Raw genomic sequence first — 25,097 nt, 5'->3', positions numbered from 1 at the left:
CAACATGCATGGTTGTACTATGTTACTAATGGTTTGGAGAAGGTAGGATTAAGCTGGCTACATTACATATAATACACAAAGTCACTATTTGGTACTGTTTGTAAATATTGCTGTAAATCCCAGCAGTTTATCAGCAGCACTCTGATTCATTTTATTATTGTTTTATTAAAATATTTAATAAAAAATCATTTTTACTTAATATGCTCTGAAGCAGACGAGGGCAAGATGCGGCCCGCGGGCCGCATCCGGCCCGCCTGATGATTTTAAACGGCCCGCCAGCTAGCTGTCACTTCTGACAGCCGCCCCCGGCCCCACGGGGCTTCAGTAAAATGGCCGCGGGAGGCCGCACGTGCGCAGATGGACATCGCGGCGACCATTTTCCTGAAGCTGAGTTTGCAGCTTTAGATCTCGGCTTCAGGAAAATGGCCGCCACAATCTCCATCTGCGCATCCTCCAGCGGCCATTTTCCTGAAGCCCCGCGAAGCAGTGCACTCCATCTGCGCACACGCGGCCTCGGGAAGATGGCCGCCGCCACCGATATTCAACCCGGCTCTGCTGTTCACATTGCATTCCGGGCCGCTGCATCACCTCACCGGTGGAAGGGACCTTTGCCGTCGCCACACCACTGCTGCAACCCCCCATGGACACCAGGCCGTGGCGTCGCCCACCTAAGCAGGAAGGGACCCTACTCAGGTGCACGCCACACCGCATCACCCCAGCTCTGCCGACACCATGCCTCCTGTGACCCTGCTCTGCCACCGCCAGCCCTCAGGTAAGGCCTCTTTCACATTAGCGTCGTGCACTGCACGTCGCTATGCGTCATTCTGTAGAAAAACCGCATCCTTCAAAATTGCTTGCAGGATGCTTTTTTTCTCCATAGACTTGAATTAGCGACGCAGTGCGACGCATTGCCACACGTCGCAACCGTCGTGCGACGGTTGCGTCGTGTTGCGTCGGACCGTCAGCACAAAAAAGCGTTACATGTAACTTTTTTTGTGCGTCGTGAGCGTCTTTTCCGACCGCGCATGTGCGGCCGGAACTCCGCCCCCGCCTCCCCGCACCTCACAATGGGGCAGCGGATGCGATGTAAAACAGCATCCGCTGCCCCCGTTGTGCGGCGCTTCCACACTATGCGTCGGTGCGCTGCAACGTCGCATAGCGACGTGCAGTGCACGACGCTAGTGTGAAAGTAGCCTAAGATACTGTAAATTCGGACAATAAGACGGACCCCCATCTTATAAAAAATCTTTTTTTCTGCAAGTAGCTACACTTACAGATAGCAAGATGTGGCAGCTTGAAGCACTATACGTGTGGCATGTACGGTTGTCAGGTTGGTAAAACAGTTCAAATTGGTAAAACATATATACAAACAGGTGTACAAAAGCAGACATTGACAGTAAAATGTCTACATTATCTAAACAATTTTTTCAGCAAAAAGCCACCATGTGCTACAGGGCGTTGTTATTGGTGTGGCATGTACAGATGTAAAATTTAACTAGTAAAAAAGATGAATAAATACATTAATTGCGACATGCAGACTTTCTGAGGTAGACAATCACAGTTACATATCAGGATTTGGGAAATATTTATTTTGTATTTTTAAAAACAATTATTCCTCCTTCAGAAAAAAACAATTCCACAAGAAATTCAAAAGCTTAGCACAGCAAGTTTGCTATCTCTGACTAATACCGATTAAAGATTTTTTTCTTTCTGTAATAAAATATTGTGCTGCTTTTTAGTGCATTAACAATGAAAAAAATGTGTCATTGTATTTCACCTTTAGAAGGTTAATTGTGAGCTACACAATATCATTGATCATTACACGATGTAGCAGTGTTGATGTTAATATATCTCCTATCTCTGTATTATTTTCAGACTATTACACTCAACTGTCGGGAGTAAGTGTCCACTGTTTTAGAGCTTTCTCTTTCTAACCCTATTGTTATCCAAGAAGCATCGTTTCTCCTTGTGGAGATTGATATGCTAAGCATGCCGAGTTGAGGAGACTTAAATCCGAAGTGCTCCTCTGGGAAATATGCTAATTATGCAACTTGTCTCTTCAGAGAGGAAGAGAACTAGAACTCTAGTGCCACCTATGAAGGTAGCAATCCTACAAGTCAAAGTCGACCCTTTAACGAGCCTTATCACATGACTTAGGATAATAGCCAAACCAGAATCTCAATTTGCAGACCCTGTGTTTCGGGGTACTGCCCCTTGTCAGTGCAAAGTGGAGATCTGGTTCGGCTGAGTGAGACGCGTCTGACTGATATCCAAAAAATATTGTTTCTCCTTGTGGAGATTGACATGCTAAGCATGCCGAGATGAGGATGAGGAATTATGCCAGTCAATGTCAACCCTTTAACGAGCTTGCTGAATTGTGAGGTCCAATTTCCTCTCACTATCTTCAATCACCCACAAAATGCTGCTGCCTTCCATAACTAGAATTGTATACAGGCCATGATAATCCTTCCTTATTGGCTGTGCTACATCATGTAAAGTGATTGGTCACACCTAAAGTCATGTCAATCATCTGTGGATGAGGCAAACTTTTGAAATTTGAAAAAAAAAAAACAAAGGAGATTTTTTTGGAATTTTGTGCACATTGATTCACCAATTGTTTGAATTTGCCAGGACCTGTGAATTTCATAAAATTCTTCTCAAATTTGATTCATAGTGAATAGATTCTTCATTTCTACTTTGCACTTTTTTCTCTAGCAACACACTCTTTAAGGCAGATGTGTCCTTCTTAAGTTGATTCTAAACTCAAAATCTCCCAGATTGTGATGCATGATATTTAACAAACATGAAAAAAATACAGTACAGACCAAAAGTTTGGACATACCTTCTCATTTAAAGATTTTTCTGTATTTTCATGACTATGAAAATTGTACATTCACACTGAAGGCATCAAAACTATGAATTAACACATGTGGAATTATATACTTAACAAAAAAAGTGTGAAACAACTGAAAATATGTCTTATATTCTAGGTTCTTCAAAGTAGCCACCTTTTGCTTTGATGACTGCTTTGCACACTCTTGGCATTCTCTTGATGAGCTTCAAGAGGTATTTAACAATCTTGAAGGAGTTCCCAGAGATGCTTAGCACTTGTTGGCGCTTTTGCCTTCACTCTGCGGTCCAGCTCACCCCAAGCAATCTCGTTTGGGTTCAGGTCTGGTAACTGTGGTGGAGGCCAGGACATCTTACGTAGCACCCCATCACTATCCTTTTTGGTCAAATAGCCCTTAAACAGCCTGAAAGTGTGTTTGGGGTCATTGTCCTGTTGAAAAATAAGTGATGGTCCAACTAAACGCAAACCGGATGGAAGAGCATGCCTCTGCAAGATGCTGTGGTAGCCATGCTGGTTCAGTATGGCTTCAATTTTGAATAAATCCCCAAAAGTATCACCAGCAAAGCATCCCCACACCACCACATCTCCTCCTCCATGATTCACGGTGGGAACCAGGCATGTAGAGTCCATCCGTTCACCTTTTCTGCGTCGCACAAAGACACGGTAGTTGGAACCAAAGATCTCAAATTTGGACTCATCGGACCAAAGCACAAATTTCCACTGGTCTAATGTCCATTCCTTGTGTTCTTTAGCTCAAACAAGTATCTTCTGCTTGTTGCCTGTCATTAGCAGTGGTTTCCTAGCAGCTATTTTACCATGAAGGCCTGCTGCACAAAGTCTTCTCTTAACAGTTGTTGTAGAGATGTGTCTGCTGTTAGAACTCTGTGTGGCATTGACCTAGTCTCTAATCTGAGCTGCTGTTAACCTGCTGATTTCTGAGGCTGGTGACTTGGACAAACTTATCCTCAGAAGCAGAGGTGACTCTTGGTCTTCCTTTCCTGGGGCGGTCCTCATGTGAGCCAGTTTCTTCATAGCGCTTGATGGTTTTTGCCACTGCACTTGGGGACACTTTCAAGGTTTTCCCAATTTTTCGGACTGACTGACTTTCATTTCTTAAATATTCAAATTGCCTCTTCTGAGAATAAGAGGACTTAAACTCTATAGCGCTACCTGTTGGAAGTAGCGATCCTACAAGTCACAATCAACCCTTTAACGAGTCGTGCAATAAGACTTAAGATAAAAGCCAAATCAGTATCTCAATTCGCAGACACGGTGTTTCGGGCTGTTGGCCCTCGTCAATGCGAAGCATGAGAACTGATTTGTCTAGGTGAGAGGCTCTGGACTGGGGTCTAAGGGGTAGCGTTTCTCCTTATGGAGAGTGACATACCAGCTGGCTTGTCAAGGTAAGGAGGCTTATTCGCCATGCAATGCTCCTCTGGGAAATTAAATATTCAAATTAACGAGTCGTGCAATATGACTTAGGATAAAAGCCAAATCAGTATCTCAATTTGCAGACACGGTGTTTCGGGCTGTTGGCCCTCGTCAGTGCGAAGCAAAGTGAAAACCATTCCCGGTGACTACCTCTTGAAGCTCATCAAGAGTATGCCAAAAGTGTGCAAAGCAGTCATCAAAGTAAAAGGTGGCTACTTTGAAGAACCTAGAATATAAGACATATTTTCAGTTGTTTCACACTTTTTTTAAGTATATAATTCCACATGTGTTAATTCATAGTTTTGATGCCTTCAGTGTAAATGTACAATTTTCATAGTCATGAAGATACAGAAAAATCATTAAATGAGAAGGTGTGTCCAAACTTTTAGTCTGTACTGTACATCCTCCAAAGGTCTTGGCGGATGCCATCTGTCGCTTATAGGCTTTAATGCTAAAAAATGTATAGGTAAACATGATTTTTACTAAATTGTGATGGCTGCCTCTAGCGGAAGCCATCCATCACCCATCTGTCACCAATAGGCATCAATATTTAAGAAATATATGCATTAATAAATATGATTTTTACTGGATGGCACACAATTGTATTGAATTGGTATGATAACAAATTGAAACACTTAGAGGAAACCTGTCAGGGTCCCCAAGAACCCTAAACAGCTATTTGTTTCATACAGAGACCTATTCATGTGGTTTAATCAAGTGTGTAGTGTATTAAAACTCTAGTGTTATGATCAATAGAAATACTTATATTTCTGTGGTCATGATATGCTAATTAGCCATGACTAGTCCTGCAAGGGGTCCATTCCTCGGACTAGTTCTGACCTCAGGTGCTTTAATATGCCATAGAAGAAGTTCAGCTTAATGGTATGAAGTCTTCATCTTTATTTGCATATTGTAAGGGAGCAGCTTTTATGTCTATGTGGCAATGAGGCATTGACTCAAGAAAGTTTTACTTAAATGTCTTTATTTGCCAACTTGCAAAATAAATCCAAAGTTTATCAGCCGGAACGTCCGTATCAGTCTTTTGCCGTGGATGACTGTACTACCAAATAATGCATGGGTGCAGTAATGACTTTGTTTTTGTCTCTGGCTCTGGTCTGCATTCAGTCTCACACAGACAAGCACAAACAGAGCCTCCTGCTCTGATGCTTGCAAAACCAACACTGCCACACCCAACCCTTACTTGCATGATTATGGGAATCGTGGTCATGGGCCATTTGCAAGACCTGGAGAGTAGGGAGAGATCTGTCCCACTACCATCCTGCAGATCTCCACAAAAATAAAAAGCCATGTCTTGTTTTCCTAAATCTGACTTGGTCAACTAGCTTGTCCAAGTGCACACTCACTTTAATTTTGCATTTTAGCTACAGATGTGGCTGTAATTGCAATGCTCTCCAGTAGCTTCAGTATGTTTCTATGCACATTATGGGGGACACATAAAGACTCTTGTATATGATTCCCCTCAGTGTATCACAACATGATTAAATATTTACAATTGCATCATTACTCCATAGATAGGTAGATATATGTATTTCCCATGACATCAATAAAGTTGAAGATTTTAAATCATTGAATTGGACTTCTACCAAATTCTACTCATCATCGCTGGAGGCAGCAATGTTCATTTCATGTTCTAGAAGGACTAAGCAACTGCAATGGGCTGGCTTTTTTCCTTTTTCCAATTTTTAGGTTTAACCCCTTCATGACCTTTGAAGTATATTTACGTCAAAGGTCTTGTCCCTATCTTTGGTGTGGGCTTGCACACCGAACCCACAACTTTCCCCGCAAATGATGACTGAATTAATCAGCCATCATGTTTCATCATCAGCCCTGGTTGGAGCAGTGCTCCACCTGTGGCAGTTAACCTGTTAAATCCCGTTGTCAATCATTGACAGAGGGATTTTTCATGCAATGGACAGAAGCGCATCATTCATCCCACCTATTGGCACCCCTCTCACTTTATTGTGGGGTTCCGATAGGTTGTCATGCTTCAAGTCTCCTAAGGAAAATATTACATTTAGTCAAAAGTATAAAAAAGTTTTAAAAAATATGAAAAATCAAAGGAGACAAAGAATTAAAGTGCAAAAAATGAAAAATCTCAAGGTCATGAAGGGGTAAATATGCCCACATGCAGTCTTTGTGAGAATGCCTACATTGAAACTATTGTGTTGACTTGATGCAATTATAGCACCTGAGGCCAAAACAAGTAGAGTTGCGTGAACCTGAACAGAAAAGTTCGGCATCCATGCCGAACACCTACTGTTCGGGCACGAACACAGAACACGGACTTCACCAGGAAGTCCATGTTACTGTTCGGGTTCAGCTGCCGGAAAACCTGGTGTTTGTCACTCCGTCATGTGCATGGCAGCGTGGCAAACAGCGCTTCTGATCGGCAGTGAAATCATCCCCGCTAGGAGTTTTTCTCATGCTGCCAGCGGGGATCTCACCAAGGTCATGGCAGTTCAGCCTGGCTGGGAAAGGAGCCTCAGTGACTGGACGTAACTTCAGTGATGTTACAACCGGTCACTGAGGCTGCACTCGAAGCAGTTCAGTCACCAGTGGTTCTCATACTGGACGGTCACATCTTGGCACCATCCAGGTTGAAAACTGTTCATCCCCCAGACATGGATTACGGCGTGGGACCAAATGACAGACACGTACGGTATATTGTTGTTTTTTTTATTTTAGTTGTTTTACAGGAGATCGAGGGCTTTGGTGGAATTAGGCAAGGTCGTAAGTATGCTTTAATTAAGATTATTAAAGGAGTCTGTTTCTTTCTTTCAATTAAAGGACTTTATTCTTGCTGTTTCTTTATTTACCATATAACTATAGGATTAGTAATGCATATATGTCTTATAGATGACTCTCCATTGCAAAGACATGTGCTTGATGTCACCTGACAATACAAAGGTGACATCAACCCCACAAACATTAACCCCACTTGCCGCCACTACATGCCAAGTGGGAAGAGCCAGGCAAAGTGCCAGAATTTGCACATCTAATAGATGTGCCTTTTCTGGCAGCTGCGGCCTGGGGGGGGGGGGGCAATATCCATGGCCCTTTATCAGCCTGAGAATACCAGCCCCCAGTTGTCTGCTTTAGCAAGGTTGGTTGTCAAAAATGGGGGGACCCCATGTTACTTTTTTTTTTGTTATTTATTTAAATAATTAAAAAATACGGCATGGGGACACCTCTATTCTGCAACCCTCAGCTGTGAGTTTTGCCTGGCTGGCTAACAAAAATAGAGGGGAACCCACACAGTTCTTTTTTTAAATTATTTATTTACAGCGCAGGTGCGGCTGATAAATACTCCCATCTGCCACTCCTGCTCTCGCTGTTATTAGCAGCAGCAGGTGTTGGATGATGGGATCAGTAGTCCCATCAGTTGACACCAGTGACTGGAGGTAAACTTTATACCTCCGATCACAGCTGAGCTCTCTGACCAGCGTGATGATTTCACCGCAGTTCAGAAGCCGTGTTTGCCACGTTGTCTTGCACATTACAGTGCAGAAAACACTGGATGTTAAGGCCCCCCATTCAAGTGAATGGGGTCGGGGTTTGGGTCTGGGTACTGTTCTGGTACCTGAACCTGAACTTTTTGCAACTGTTCAGCCGAACCCATCTTACCTGAACATCCAGGTGTCCGCCCATCTCTAAAAACAATTCCATGTTGATAGCTGCTCTACTGGACTAGTCCTGGCTAATTAGCATATCACGAATGGTAAAGCAAAAGTCTACTAGCCATTCATAGCACCAGAGTTTTATCATGCCACACACTTGACTAAATCGGGTGGTTAGGGTGCTTTATGGCACTAGTTTTAGTTTGGGGAACTTGAGGAACCTAATGATTAAGTTTTTTAATTTGTCATTGTACAATTCAATAGAATCTTGTGTCATTCAGTATAAATCTTATATATGGGGCAGCCATTAATTCTTACACCACAGTCACAAACAAGCTAATGCAACATGTTCAAGCTTACAGGTGACAGATAGATGATGGATGGTTTCAGTATCACCATCCAAACAATCCTGTATATACAATACCACTCATAGCAGCAAAATTTTGTCATGCCACTGGGGCTTTGGAAAACCTGAATGGTTCTCTTTAATTCATTTTTCAAGAAAATGTTGGAAATATTTAATACTTTTAATATTACATTCTGTTATTGCAATAAGCATAAACTGACCTTACTGTATACCACCTTATCAGTGTGGATCATGTTCTATTCTTCATGCACACCAATAACTTTTTTTGAATTGTGGCCAAAATAAAGGTGGAATTATGTATACAATTATCACATCATATTCTGGAGACCTTCTTTTCTATATATTTTTTTTATTAAATGAATGATTTCCATTATTGCCATCTCCCTTGAGAAGAGGTCCTACCCTCTCATTTATTAAAAAAAAAAAAAAAAAGAAGAGCGAGCCAATCTCCTGAATGTGATGTGAAAGCAGCTTTAGATCGCAGAAGGATGTGTTAACCTTTCATAGATTATATTAACTTGTTATAGGTATATGAAAATATTGGTTCAGTTTAAAAATTCAGATTTCCTAAAGACCAAGTTATAGAATGTTATATCTTATCAATTGTATTACAAATAAATTAATGGGAATCTGTCACCTCATTTTTCGCATATAAGATGCGGCCACCGCCACTAGGGGCTTATCTACAGCATTCTATAATGCTGTACATAAGCCCCCGATGTATCCTGAAAGATAAGAAAAACAAGTTAGATTTTGCTCACCCAGAGGCGGTCCGGTGCTTTCCGGGTCCGATGGGCATCGCAGGTCCGGATCCGGCGCCTCCCATCTTCATGTGATAATGTCCTCTTCCTTGCTTCTGTCACGGCTCCTGTGCAGGCATAATTCTTTGCCCTGTTGAGAGTAGAGCAAAGTACTGCAGTGCGCAGGCGCCTGGAAAGGTCAGAGAGGCCCTGCGCCTGCGCACTGCAGTACTTTATGCTGCTCTCAACAGAGCAAATCAGTATGCCTTTCTGGAGCAGTGACAGAAGCAAGGAAGAGGACCTCATGGCATGAAGATGGGAGGCATCGGACTCAGACCCGCGATGCCCATTGGACCCGAACCGTGACCGCCCCTGCGTGAGTATAGTCTAACTTGTTTTTCTTATCTTTCAAGTTACATCAGGGGCTTATCTACAGCATTACTGAATGCTGTAGATAAGCCCCTAATGGTGGTGGCCGCAGCTTATATGCGAAAAATGAGGTGACAGATTCCCTTTAAAGAAATTACATAGATGATGGTAAATTGCATTTCATTCAAGTGTAAGAATAAACTGTCCAATTTCAGATTTGGACTGATTAGTTTGCAGGAAATAAGGTGTATAAGATTCCTAAAATGTTCATTTACTAATACAAAATATTTTTTCTGTTTAAGGATGTAAATCAGAAGCTGCAAGAAGACAACCAAGAACTTAGAGACCTATGTTGCTTCTTGGATGATGACCGACAAAAGGGTAAACGGATTTCAAGAGAATGGCAGAGACTGGGAAGATTTACTTCTGGAATAATGCAAAAAGAAGTTACTTTATATTTGCAAAAACTAAAGGAGCTTGAAGTTAAACAAGAAGAAGTGGTAAAAGAAAACCTTGAACTGAAAGAACTTTGTTTTTTGCTAGATGATGATAAAATTGGAGTTGCTGGTAGTCGTTGTTCCATCGACAGTCAAAATAGCCTCTGTCAGTTGAATACAACAACCAGTACTTTCCTACGAGATGTTGGTGATGGAAGTAGCACATCTAGTGCAGGTAGCACAGATAGTCCAGATCATCATAAACCAAATTCTACCAACAGTCCTGAACACCTTCAAAAAAGCAAAAGTGAAGGAAGTCCAGAACATCAGAAACGAGGAAGTGGCAGCCCGGAACATCTTCAAAAGCCTAGGAGTACAGCAAGCCCTGACCATCAGAAACATCTGAAAAGTGCCAGTCCAGAGCATCATAAAAGTGTGGGTAAAAGTAGTCCTGAGCCACAAAGGCATTCTTGTAGTAGTCCAGAAAATCTACAAAAACAAATATTAAGTAGTAGTCCTGAACATTTTAAAAAGCATAGGTCTGGTGGTAGTCCAGAGTACCAAAAGCTCAGCAGTGGCAGCCCAGATCATCTCCAAAAACATATATTAAGTGGAAACTCAGAACATCTTCAAAAAGCAAGGGGCAGTAGCCCTGAGCATCTCAGACATTTTGGAGGTAGCCCAGAACACCTCAAACTTTTGAGTGGGAGCAGCAGGGAAGGCACCTTAAGGAGACAAGTAGCAGATGAAATGTCATCTCATCACAGAAGTGTGTACAATGGAATGAATGGTGGGTGGATAAGCCTACTGAAATCCCCATTTTCTTAAATGGAGTTTTCTGCATGTGTTAACAATCAGAATATACATAAAACATACATGTGAACATTTAATTAATGCATGCCTTAGCCTAAATTAAATGGTATACTAATAATGGCCAGTCATTATCAGTATTGGGCATGTAATGCCTATTGTGCCTTAAAAAAGTGATCAAATTTTAAAGAAAAAAATACAGAAGGAAGGTATGGTTAAAAATAATAAATTAATGTAAAGTTAACAACTGTGACTCTAGCACAGGCTTCTCCTGCTGTTTCTGGTAGGACAAAAAATGATGAGGTCCCATTCAGATCTAACTTTGAAGACATCCCAATCTAGTTTGCTGATTACTACAGCCAATCAAAAGCCCTAGCGGTCAGGTGGCTGAGGAACCGGACCTCGTTGCTTTCTGCACTACCGGAGACCACAAGTATGGCCTTCACTTGAACCACTTGTATTGGGCGATCATGCATTTTTTAACATTCCTTTCCTTCTTTTTTTTTTTTAAATATTCAAAGTATTATCTGAATCCTTTCTAGAATTCGGTAACTTGCACTACAATTCTGAACATGTCTGGCCAAAAGTAACATCTTAACATAAACATTTCTCAAAATTATTGGTTTTGATACAAAGATTAATATTTAGCATAACTAATTAAGCCACTTATTGCAATATCTTAAAACTGTCTTGCCAATGAACTTTGACGTATGACATGCTATTGCTTTCTTTGTTTTTGAGAATATGTTGTGTTTCTATGTGGTTATACACATATGGTAATAGTTTATATTAAGTATTACAGTAGAGAAGTCGAGAAAAATATAAAATTTTCTGTGGCTTTATATTTGATGAGACATGATTGATTAACATGTATTGCATAGTTCTGAATATTTTAGATTATATTTTATTATTTTTTGCTTATTATTTTAAGCGAGACTGCTAATGTTGTCTGTATGTCGTAAATTGTACCAGATGATGTTGTTTGCAGTAAGATTAGAGCTGGCATCTACTACTGTATTGATCAAAGGCTTAGCAGGTGCTTTTTACAGAGATCATCTGTATCATGAATTATCTCAGATTCTCATGGCATAGAGCTGTTTATTGACAGTGAGCATTTACTGTATTTAAAGACATTTCCGCACAAAATAAAAAAAATCTATAAATATAAGAGAAAACCTGTGCATAGAGCCATTGTGAGGAACAATATTCCAGGTTTGATATTGACGAACCATACAAATACTATGTGCTACCACATTGTGTGTACAACACTATATTCTCCACTAGAATTAATATTTTTAGAGGAGAATACCATCATAGTTTTATCTTTGCAAAAAATGGGAAGCACAAGGAGATACTACAATGATTCAGAAAATTTCTGTTATTAAACTACAATGTGTCCATAAGGTTCTAGTGCTTGACTTCTGCTCTTCTATCAACATGTTAATAATTCTGTTCTGTAAATCCATCCAGTTATGTTATGGTAAGTTGCCCATCTCAGTATGACTACATCACTGATGAGGACAGAGTTAAAGAAAGCTTGGTCATATAACACCCAGGAGTTGGAATAGGCATCATTCACTGTTTATGAATTGTAGGTGGAAATAGCATTAATATATAAGTAGATATTAAAATAAGTTTTATCCCCTTGACAGTAAAGGTCATGTCAAGGACTTTTATTAAGTGATGATTTGATTTCATGTGGAAATACTGTTTATTGATATTACAAATCTATCTTACTCTAAATTATTGTTGTCAACAGAACAATAATGGTCATTATATCAGTAAAGGCTTTATTCAGTATTAAAAGAACAAGCTAGATTTCTTCTAGAAGCTTTGAATCAGTAATGTATCTCCTTGTGGAGAGTGATATGTCTGATATTCCACTGTAAGGAGACCTATAGGCCGTGCAATGCACCTCTGGGAAGTTAAATATGGAAATTGTCTCTTCAGAGAGCGATAGGACTTGTACTCTAGTGCTACCTATTGGAAATAACAATCCCAAAAGCCAATATTGACCCTTTTTTGCAAAATATGAGATCCCATGCTTTGCTCTGAGGAGGAGCAACACTTCATAACACAGGAAATTAAGATTCTAGTTTGGCTTTATCCCAATCATATGACAAGGCTCATTAAAGGGTCAATGTTGACTTTTAGGATAGCTAATTAAAATAAGTTGCTCTAGAGTTCAAGTCCCTTCCTCTCTGAAGAGACAACATGCATATCCTAGAAACTTCAGCACACCTGTCCACTATTTGTTTTGTGGTTGTGGTTTTGTAAGTTGAGCTACAATACCAGACTCAACCCCTGGACAGATGTGACTGTGTTTTGGAAGTGAACAAGCAGCCCTATTATAATAAAAATGACTGGGTAAAAGATGTTAAAATGATGTAATTTGAGAAAATATTTACTATGAAAATGTTGTGCAACTTTGTAGACATGCTAATCGGTAGTGGAGCAGAATTTGGTTAATTTACTTCAGTACAGGTAGTTGTGTTTGAACATAGGTTGGTGCTGAACAATGTATGACTGCCATTGAGTTCCATCGCATCCAGAGATAAAGACCTTTTTTTTGTAAACCCCTTATTATTTCTGTGAAGAACCAAACTAATGCAGTGATTCACAACTTGAGGGAACATGAGGAGCATCATGAAGATTCCCAATTAATATCTCTAGACAGCATTGGTTATGGGTTAGCATAGAATTTTCCTATTTCTTTTAGTTTGGCCAGGTCTTGCCCATGCCATGCATTTTAATGTATGCTAAAATCAGTTGGGCATCCATACTGAAATAATGTCAGTTATTTTTGCTGTCTAAGGAATGAATGACCAGGTACCAAGAAGTCCCTGGTTTCTAGTAAGCCCAAGAAAGGAATCAGAAACCTTTTTTCTGGTGAGTCACAGTTAGAGATGAGCAAGTCTGTTCAAGGCAAATTCTATTTGCCTTGAAATTTACAAAGAAACAAACTTTTCGGAATCCAAATTTTTTGCAATTCGTTTTGTGCGAATTAACCACAACCCCATCAGCCTGAGCCATTTTGCTGAATTGCATAGACGCAGAAAAATAAAATTCTCACCTCACCTCTCACCTGTCCTGTCACTGCATCATGCTGTCTAGTGCTCTGTGGATCCTTTTCAATTATAACATTATCTTATCTTCAAACGTCATGATATGCATTATGACATCTCAATATTACATTACACGTCACATGAGGCACTAACTAGGCCTTGGATATCATATGTAACTATGCCACTTCACACAACTTGATGTGAGGCCTACTTGGTGCCGGAAATCTCGGCACAGCGTGAACATTATGTAGGACCCACAAAGGATGCACCTAGGACTGGACAGGGGTTACAGAAACAACAGGTGAGCGGCAAGGTAAGCATGTTTTTTTCATACCATGTTTATTAGGCTGTGGGGTCCGGATAGACATCCGAGCATAATAAAAAAGCAAAGAGGAAAGGTGAAGGAGCTTGATCGCACTAATTCTAAAATGAAGAGCATTTGATTTGCATCAAGAAACTTTGATGCAAATTGAATTTCCTGACCAAAGTCAAGCAATCTGCTGGATTCAAATTTCTGCAGATTCACTCATCATGGGTCATAGGTATTACACTGTGGGAAAGTAGCAGAATCAATTATTAAAAATCTAATATCTCTTTCAACCTCTGGAGAACAATAGTAATCCTTGAAGTGAGAGGTCTAGAAGTCCATGAAATGTCTCAGAAAGAAAAATTATTTTTGTTTGTGATTATTTTTGGTAAGCTGTCCAGAAAAATTAAAAATCAAGTATGCAATACTGCTCACAAGATCTGCAGTTTTCAATATGCTATGATCAGTTTTTTACTTCTTCAGTTTGGTGAAAGTCCATGACATTCGACATTCTTACGCTTGCTTGTTTTTCTACTTTTTACACATCAACTTCAAGAGCTGACTGTTATCTTGTAGCCAAATAGGTTCTACATCTTGATAGGAAGCACCATAATGATGTTATGTTGTCAGATTCTTCTGTGAGAGGTTTAAATGTGAGGCTAATCATAGAGACGTCTGCATGCTATCCAGTGTATCTTTTATTCTGCCATTTCTGCCATTTCATGGTTTAGCTCACTCATGTAAAGAAAGGCTCACTAATGGCACTAAGGGCTGTCTCTGTGAACTGTGTGGCAGCAACATTGGATGATATGAGGACATTTTCTTTACTTTGATGACCATCTTCCACTGATGACTATGGAAGAGCTGAACAGCTGATATTCATTTTAGTTATACACGTAAAGTAGGGTTTAGATGAGCGTATGAAAAATAGTCACATTTTTCTGCATATTGTCATCTGTACTCCATCCATATGCCAATGTTTTTATACATCAACATTTAAAAATATTGCAAGACAAAATATAGTTTCCTTTTTTAATAATTACGATGTATTCATAAAAATGATTGCAATATAGATAATCCATTTTTGGAACCCATATTTTTGCCGAGCTATAGACCTTATTGGGTGAGTTATCTGAACACTCCAATTCAATAAAATTGTTCTTTGGGTTGTCTGAGTGCTATCGGCTACTAACACGGACAGATCACCTGAATGAGCCTTTAAAGAGAGTGAACGTCTTCTCCTGTTGGACTTTATTTTATCATTGGATAGAGTTGTTTATAATTTGGGTCTCATATGAAATTTACTTCAGTCCGCGTTGCTTTATGTTGCAGTGTATGTCTCCAGGTCTAATACATTTTTTACATTTTAGTAATTTTCAAGAATTTCATAAGATTTAATTGATATTAGCATTTTGCATGTGTGAATTAAGCACAATCGTCTGCATTGCCACCTATTTTTTACACCTTCTTTGGCTTTCTCTTACAATTATCAGGTGGAATCTGTAGTTTGATATTTTCTGCCTGTCCTGAGGTATTTCAAAGTGTTATGTTCTTTTACTGCTGATATACTTTTGTTTAGTTGTAATGGTACTTGGCTGATGCTGAAGTGTAATCATTAACTGTTAACAGTTCCAATTAACACTAAGAGAGAAGCTCATTGGTAAATAATAGACAAATTTCATTTACAGTGGTGAAAATAAGTATTTGATACACTGCCGATTTTGCAACTTTTCCCACCTATAAAGAATGGAGAGGTCTGTAATTTTTATCGTAGGTACACTTCAACTGTGAGGGACAGAATCTAAAAATAAAAACCAGAAAATCATATTTTTAAATAATTAAATTGCATTTTATTCCATGAAATAAGTATTTGGTCACCTACCAACCAGCAAGAATTCTGGCTCTCACAGATCTGTTAGCCCTCCTACTCATTACCTGTATTAATTGCACCTGTTTGAACTCATTACCTGTATTAAAGACACTGTCTACATGTTCAATCAATCACACTCCAAACTCACCATAGCTAAGATCAAAGAGCTGTCTATGGAGATTAGGGATAAAACTGTAGACCTGCACAAGGCCTGGATGGGATACAGGACAATAGGCAAGCAATTGGTGAGAAGGCAACAACTGTTGGCACAATTATTCGAAAATGGTAGAAACACAAGATGACAGTCAATCTTCCTCTTTCTGGGTATCCTTGCAAAATCTTGACCCTCGTGAAGTAAGGATGATTCTGAGAATGGTCAGGAATCAGCCCAGAATTACATGGGAGGACCTGGTCAATGGCCTGAGGAGAACTGGGACCACAGTCTCAAACATTACCATTAGTAACACACTACGGTGCAATGGATTAAAACCCTGCAGGGCATACAAGGTCCCCTTGCTCACACCAGCACATGTCCAGGCCCATTTAAAGTTTGCCAAAGACCATAGGGATGATCCAGATACAACTTTTTGGTATCAACTCCACTTGCTGTTTTTTGAAGAAGAATGAGTACAACTCTACTGTTCTAACCGTGAACACTGTCCTATCTGTGAAGCATGGTGGGGAAACATACTTTGAGGGTGCTTTTCTGCAAAGGGGACAGGACAACTTCACCGTATTGTATTCAGGATGGATGGGGTCATGTATCGTGAGATTTTGGCCAACAACCTCCTTCCATGTGTGAGATCATTGAAGATGGGTCGCGGCTGGGTCTTCCAGCATGACAATGAACCAAAGCACACAGCCAGGGCAACTAAGGAATAGCTCCGTAAGAAGAATTTCAAGGTCCTGGAGTTACCTAGCCAGTCTCCAGACCTGAATAGTAAATCTTTGGAGGGAACTGAAACTCAATGTAGCCCAGCGACAGGCCAAAATCCCTGTTACAGTGCAAACTTGGTCAAGAACTACAGGAAATGTCTGGCCTCTGTATTTTCAAACAAAGGCTTCTGTACTGAATATTAAGCTCTGTTTTTCTGCTGTATCAAATATTTATTTCATGCAATAAAATTATAATTAATTATGTAAACATAATAAAATGTGATTTTTCTGGATTTTTTAAAGATTCTGTCTCCCACAGTTGAAGTGTACCTGCGATAAAGACCTCTCCATTTTTTGCAGGTGGGAAAACCTGCAAAATTGGCAGTGTATCAAATAATTACTGTCCTCACTGTATATTAAACGTGATGACGTACTATCAAACTGGCTATCCTGTTTTCGTCATGTCACTTTAACAGAAACTAAATAGAACTTTTTAATTCCACCATACAGTTTCAGTGATATCAACTTTTTTATTTAGTAGTAATGTTCATGTTTTTTATCAAGGGGGCATTGCTCAAAGGGACTTTTCTGAGGGCAGGTCTCTGCATTATTCTCCGTTAAGCAGTACACTTTTGGTAAAAAATATAAAAAATAAAACTACACAAACAGGCCCGTATGTCAGAAACCGGGTGGCAGATATTTAACAAAGACAAAAATAGAATTCTTAGAAAAAAAGATAATATATAATAAGAGCAAAAACTGGCAATTTATGACCTGATGGCATATCTTCTTTAGCCAACATATAATGATTTGTTTGGCAAGACTCTCCTAGTAGAGAAATGATGGTCCACAGTGATATTTGGTGTCAAAGACCTTGCTCTATCTTGGATCTCCTCATACCTTACCAACCGCACATTTAGCTTTTCCTACTCCCATACTACCTCTTCATCTCGCCCCCTCTCTGTTGGTGTCCCTCAAGGCTCTATCCTAGGGCCCTTACTCTTTTCATTCTATACACTCGGCCTGGTACAACTCATAAGGTCCTATGGCTTCCAGTACCATCTATATGCTGATGACACTCAGATCTACCTCTCTGGCCCAGATGTCACCTCTCTGCTCTCCAGAATCCCAGTGTGTCTATTAGCCATATCCTCCTTCTTCTCCTCTCGCTTCCTAAAGCTCAATGTGGACAAATCTGAACTAATTATCTTGCCTCCATCTCGAATATCTTCCCTACCTGATCTATCTATCAAAATAAATGAAATCACACTTTCCCCTGTCCCCAAAATCTGCTGCCTTGGAGTAACCCTTGACTCTGCCCTGTCCTTCAAGCCACCCATCCAAGCTCTCGCCACCTCCTGTCGCCTCCAGCTCAAAAATATTTCCAGAATCGGTCCTTTCCTCAACCCTCACTGTAGCAAAATACTTGTGCATGCACTAATCATCTCCTGCCTCAACTACTGCAACATCCTCCTCTGTGGCCTACCTTACAACACTCTTGCACCCCTCCAGTCCATCCTTAACTCTGCTGCTCAACTAATTAATCTCTCTCCTCACTGCACTCCTGCTTTCCCTCTTTGCAAATCCCTTCACTGGCTCCCAATTTCCCAGTGTATCCAGTTTAAACTACTAACACTGACATACAAAGCCATCCATAACCTTTCTCCTCCGTATATTTCTGAACTAATCTCCCGATATCTTCCCCCACGTAATCTCTGGTCCTCCCAAGACTTCCTTCTTTCCTCCATGCTTATTGGCTGCTCACCCCATCGCCTCCAAGACTTCCCCCGAATATCCCCAATCCTCTGGAATTCTGTGCCCCAACATGTCCGGTTATCCACCACATATGGATCCTTCAAACAGAACCTGAAAACCCACCTCTTCAAAGAAACTTACAATCTGTAATGACCACAAGACCACCTCAACACCATCGGAGCTACTGCAACCCTCGACCTACTGTCTCCTTCCCCATAATCCTGTAGAATGTAAGCCCGCAAGGGCAGGGTCCTCTTCCCTCTGTACCCGTCTGTCATTGTTTTTTGTTTACTGTAAGTGATATGTGTATTTCCATGTAACCCCTTCTCATGTACAGCACCATGGAATTAATGGTGCTATATAAATAAATAATAATAATAATATTGTCTTTATAAGGTTTAAACAGATATGTCATCAGATTCAACAATACTAAGTGGATTCATTATTATATAGATATCAAACCTAGTGAAGCTGGTGTTCTTACTTTGAAAATACATGCGAGAATGGTCGCAAAATCTTTTTTACAGGCCTTTTTAGAAAAACCTCATACAATGCTTACTTTAATTACACTGGACAACTTTCAAAGAGGCTTATATAGTAAGTACAGCAACCCTCACTAATATTAATGAAAAAATCTTAAACAGAAGCATTGTAGCCAATTTTAACCCATTTATAATATATTATAATACAATGATATAAAAATTCTACCTACCTCTGTCAAAATGCTAGGTTTTTGTCATGTAAAAAAATCATGCCAAGTAGAATAAGAAAAATGATTTCAAATCCATTGAGAAGCAAACTGAAAATAATGTGCACAGGTGTGAACACTCCCTTATAAATGAGGATGTGGTTATGTTCAGAATTAGCCAGTCACATTTAAATTGATGTTAAATAGCAGTCAGTACACAGCTTAAAAAACAGCAAAGGGATCAGATTGTTGAAAGCTATAGTCAAGAGAAGGGAAAAAAACTTTACAAGGCATTAAATATTCCATGGACCACCGTGAAGATGGTGATCAAGAAATTGTTTAAATTTGTCACAGCAGTGTCATTACATAGAAGTGGACAATCCTCAACAAATGATGAAAGTGTAAGAAAAAAAATGGTTTGGGAGCCTGCCCAGAGGCTTACAGGAACATTAAAGGAGCTGCAGAAATTTCTGGCAAGTTGTTGTGTATTGCATGTGACAACAATCTCCCGTATTCATATGTCTGGCCTGTGGGGTAGCCTTTTTTTTTTACAAAGAAAAACATGCAAACGCGGTTGTATTTAGCCAAAACCTACAACATGTCTGTAAAAATCATGTGGCAATACATGATATGGTCTGATGAGACCAAGGTTGAACTTTTTGGCCATAATTCCAAAGGGTAAGCTAAAACTGCACATAACTAAAAGAATACCATACATGCAATGAAGCATGGTGGAGACAGTATTAGCCTTGGGGGCTGTTTCTTGGCAGATGAAATTTGGGCTTTAATCAAAGTGTAGAGAATTATGAATAGTTTGAAATTTCAGTCAATTTTGCAACAAAACCTTTAGACCTCTGATAAAAAGCTGACGATGAGGAGTAGTTTTTTTCTAGAATGAGAAAGACATTAAGCATACCTCTAAATCAATAAATGAATGTCTTTACTAAAAGAAGATCACAGTTTTGTAATGTCTCAGACAGAGGCAAGCCCTAAGTAAAATTGAAAATCTGATGGTTTGTAATGATTCTACCACTCAGTGCTGAGCAGTCAGTGCAGTGATTGACAGCACAGTTGTCCAGTCTGGTGTAGGGGCATGATGAAGTGTCTGTGCAGTAATTGACAGCTCAGTTGTATAGTTTATTGCAGTAACGTGCTGACCTGACACAATTATGAGTGAATTGTGTCCATCTGCCACTGTTGGTATCTATCAATGTTGGATCAGGCACTGCATACAAGAAACTATAATGCAGATTTGAATAGAATGAGAATGCAAGAGCTCATTCCCACCGGCGATGAAATGAAAAGAAGATGTGTTCATCTGCGCTTTTTTTTTATCAGACTGGAAAAAACTTGCAGCATACTGCGATTGTAATTGGAAATTGGATCGTATCCCGCAGTAGAAGTCAATGGGTGCGGGGAAAAAATATCTCAGCACTCGGACCATGTAAGCGCTGCTTGATTTTTTTTTACACCAATCTCCTTGGAAAAGCCAGCAATTCATGTGCAACGTACAGTAAAATCACAGAGTGACAGGTTAAAATAGAATAGATAGAATAGATATATACGCATAGGATAGGTAGATATATAGGTGTCAGTGAAAAACACATGTATACACAGTATATATATATATATATATATATATATATATATATATATATATATATATAGTTATATATAGTTATATATATATATATATATATATATATATATACACACATATATATTACATAGATAAAAGAAAATCTGGCAATTCAGCAGCCATGTACTGTAAAATGACCGCAGGAACCAACAGGATAGAAGAGATGGATTACATAAAGTAAATACACATAGTACAGATAGATATATAGATGCCAGTGACATATACAATTTGTACAGTGTGTGTGCAGCTTACTGTACATGTATTTAATTATTAAGAGAATATTTTTCTGAAAAAATGGCTTGGGCTCAAGCGTAATTTTATTAACCAGCAGAGGGAAAGCCGATGGCTGGGGGCAGATGTTTATAGCCTGGGAAGGGGGTAATACCAATTGAGGTTCCCAGCTCACAGCTGTATACTTAGCCTTTTCTGGTTATTAAAATGGGGGATCCCCCCAAAAATGAGGTAGGGTCCCCTTATAATTTATAACCAGCAAAGGCTATGCAGACATCTGTGGGCTGATATTAATAGCCTAGGAAGGGGCCATGGATACTGCCCCCAGGCTAAAAGCATCAGCTCTCAGCCACCCCAGAAAAAGCACAATTATAAGATGCGCCAATTCTGGCACTTAGCCTAGCTCTTCCCTCTTGCCCTGTAGCGGTGGCAAGTGGGGTGATAGTTGGGGGGGTTGATGTAACCTTTATATTTTCAGTTGACATCAATCCCAGAGGTTAGTAATGGAGAGGCGTCAATAAGGTGCCCCATTACTAACCCAATAGTCAGTGTATCAAAACACACAAAAAAAGTTGTTTAATTGAAAGAATGACACAGACTCCTTTGATATATCTTAATTAACCCCGTCCCAAATTCCACCGTACTAGTACTGCATTTCTGCCCAGAGCAGTACTAATATGGCGGTGCGATCACCGCGGTCTCATGCTGAACACCACGGTGATTAGGTGCGAGTGTCAGCTGTATGTGACAGCTCACACCCAGCAGCAATGCCCATGATCGGTGCTAGCAGCAGTCAAGGGCATTTATCCCCTCTGATGCCGATGTCAGTAGTGACAGCAACATAGAGGGGCATCACATCGCGTTATTCTCATGGAGTCACGCAGGGAGCCCCCGTCCCTGCACGCCTCCATGAGAATAACGCAATGTGATTGTGTTAAGCTACCTTCACACTAAACGACTTTGCAATGATAACGATAGCGATCCATGACGTTGCAGCGTCCTGGATAGCGATATCGTTGTGTTTGACACGCAGCAGCGATCTGGATCCCGCTGTGATATCGCTAGTCGTTGCTGAAAGTCCAGAACTTTATTTGGTCATCAGATTGGCGTGTATTGTCATGTTTGACAGCAAAAGCAATGATGCCAGCAATGTTTTACAATGGTAACCAGGGTAAATATCGGGTTACTAAGCGCAGGGCCGCGCTTAGTAACCCAATCTTTACCCTGGTTACCATTGTAAAAGTTAAAAAAAAAACACTACATACTCACCCTCTGATGTCTGTCACGTCCCAGGTGTCCGCGCTGCTGCTCAGAGCTTCCTGCACTGAATGTGTCAGTGCCGGCCATAAAGCAAAGCACAGCAGTGACGTCACCGCTGTGCTCTAGGGCCGGCGCTAACACAGTGCAGGGATGCGGACGCCGGGGGACGCGACAGGCACGGCAATGTAAGTATGTAGTGTTTTTTTTTTTTACATTTACAATGGTAACCAGGGTAAACATCGGGTTACTAAGCGCGGCCCTGCGCTTAGTAACCCGATGTTTACCCTGGTTACCCGGGGACTTCGGCATCGTTGGTCGCTGGAGAGCTGTCTGTATGACAGCTCTCCAGTGACCACACAACGACGCTGCAGCGATCGGCATCGTTGTCGATATCGCTGCAGCGTCGCTTAATGTGACGGTACCTTTATTCTCATGGTCTCCATGGAGACCCCCAGATCCAAAATGGCCACTGGGGGTCATTCCGGGTCCTGCAGTGAGGTGGCTTGCGAGCGCCTGCTGAGAGCAGGCACTGGCAAGCCTCCTGCACTGCCTGTCAGATCACTGAAATGACACAGTGCAGTGTCAGATCAGTGATCTGATGTAATATAGTGATGTTCCAACATGGGACAATGTTATAAAGTTAAGAAAAAAATTAGAATGTATAAAAATATATTTTTTTTTTTTTTTTTAAATCTCCAAAGAAAGAAAAAAAAAAATATTTTTCCAATAAATACATTTCTTTATTTGGACAACAATTTTTATGGTCCAATTTCTCCTGTTGCCCTTGTGAAAATAAAAATTTGGGGGCTAAATATCATTTTTGAGGGAAAAAAAATGATTTTTTATTTTCACGGCTCTGCGTTATAAACTTTATTGAAACACTTGGGGGTTCAAAGTTCTCACAACACATCTAGATAAGTTCCATAAGGAATCTATTTTCCAACATGGGGTCACTTGGGGGGGGGTTTCTAATGTTTAGGTGCATCAGAGGCTCTGCAAACGCAACGTGATGCCTGCAGACCATTCAATCAAAGTCTGCATTCCAAAACGGCGCTCCTTCCCTTCCGAGCTCTGCCATGCGCCCAAACAGTGGTTTACTCCCACATATGGGGTATCAGCTTACTCAGGACAAATTGCACAACAACGTTTGGGGTCCAATTTCTCCTGTTACCCTTGGTAAAATAATACAAATTGGATCAGAATAATTTTTTTTGTGAAAAAAAGTTAAATGTTCATTTTTTTTAAACATTCCAAAAATTCCTGTGAAACACCTGAAGGGTTAATAAACTTCTTGAATGTGGTTTTGAGTACCTTGAGAGGTGCAGTTTTAGAATGATGTCACTTTTGGGTATTTTCTATCATATAGGCCCCTCAAGGTAACTTCAAATGTGATGTGGTCTCTAAAAAAATTGGTTTTGTAAAATTTGTTGAAAAAATGAGAAATCGCTGGTCAACTTTTAACCCTTATAACTTCCTAACAATACAAAAATTGGTTCCAAAATTGTGCTGATGTAAAGTAGGCATGTGGTAAATGTTATTTATTAACTATTTTGTGCGATATAACTCTCTGATTTAAGGGCATAAAAATTAAAAGTTGGAAAATTGAAAAATTTTCCCCAAATTTCCATCTTTTTCACAAAAAACTCAAGTCATATCGAGGAAATTTTACTGCTATCATAAAGTACAATATGTCTCAATAAAAGTCTTAGAATCAGTGGGATCCATTGAGGCATTCCAGAGTTATTACCTCATAGAGTGACAGTGGTCAGAAGTGGAAAAATTGGCAGGGTCAGAAAGGTGAAAACATGCTGGGTCTTGAAGGAGTTAAACCATACTAATAGTATCACTCATTCCTCTGATGCCTTTCAATTAAAGGACTTTTTAGTGGGTGCGTGTTTTTATGCAATATGACTATAGCGCTTTTAATGTGGGCGTCTTTTTGATGCCTCTCTATTACTAACCTCTGAGCTTGAGGTCACCTGAAAATACATCTACCGCCATCTGTCAGCTTTCCCTCTGCTGGTTAAGAAAATTACTTGGGAGCCCACACCATTTTCTTCAGAAAAATAATCTTTTAATAAATACAAGTACAGTAAATCATTAGAAAACTACCAGTAGGTAAAATACCCATCTCATTTGAACTCTCATAATACTGATTATATACCAAGGAGGACATAGAGTCGTACAATTATCAAAAAAATTAACAAAATTTATTACATCAAAATTATTATTTTTTTTTACATAGTAAAAGATTAATATCATGGGTCAAGTACATAAAGTAAGTGAACAATACCCAGGTGTAATTAAATGACCAGAAGTCTATACACAGGAACTGAGAAAGATAGGCACGTATCTCATATAAATCAATCTATTGCAGCCTGGTGTAACTTGTATTACTACAACTATCTTACGGAACAAAGTTCCATTGTTTCTTTCAGAATACAACCGTCACCCTAAAATGGCTATATGATAACGATGGCCTAATTATGTATGTAAGAATAATAGCAATAATTACCCATGTCTATATCCAGTTCCTAGGGAGTCCTCGGTCATACCCCAACGCGCGTTTCGCATGCACAGAGCCTCGCTTCCTCAGTAAGCTGCACACACTGTACTAATTGTATGTGTCGCTGACATCTATATACTTATCTATTCTATGTATGCTTACTGTATGTAATTCATTTTTTCGATCCTGTTGTCTCCTGCTTTATTTTACTGTACACGGTTGCGCACATGTCAGGAGGAATTTTGGTCCACTCCTCT

At 40.0% G+C, this 25,097-nt stretch overlaps 1 protein-coding gene across 1 annotated transcript in view; it reads left to right on the top strand.

Moving 5' to 3' along the window:
- The window catches only part of CCDC85A (coiled-coil domain containing 85A), a 556,034-nt gene that overhangs the window by 160,501 nt on the left and 370,436 nt on the right, over positions 1-25,097 (top strand). The window contains exon 2 of the mRNA XM_077282765.1: positions 9,699-10,623. Within this exon, the coding sequence (XP_077138880.1) occupies positions 9,699-10,623 (925 nt within the window). The remainder of the gene's footprint in view (positions 1-9,698; positions 10,624-25,097) is intronic.

Source organism: Ranitomeya variabilis, chromosome 2, assembly GCF_051348905.1.
Source record: "Ranitomeya variabilis isolate aRanVar5 chromosome 2, aRanVar5.hap1, whole genome shotgun sequence".
Classification (NCBI taxonomy): Eukaryota; Metazoa; Chordata; class Amphibia; order Anura; family Dendrobatidae; genus Ranitomeya; species Ranitomeya variabilis.
The sequence above is the reverse complement of the archived record's forward strand: the minus strand, read 5'-3'. Positions and strand labels throughout refer to the sequence as shown.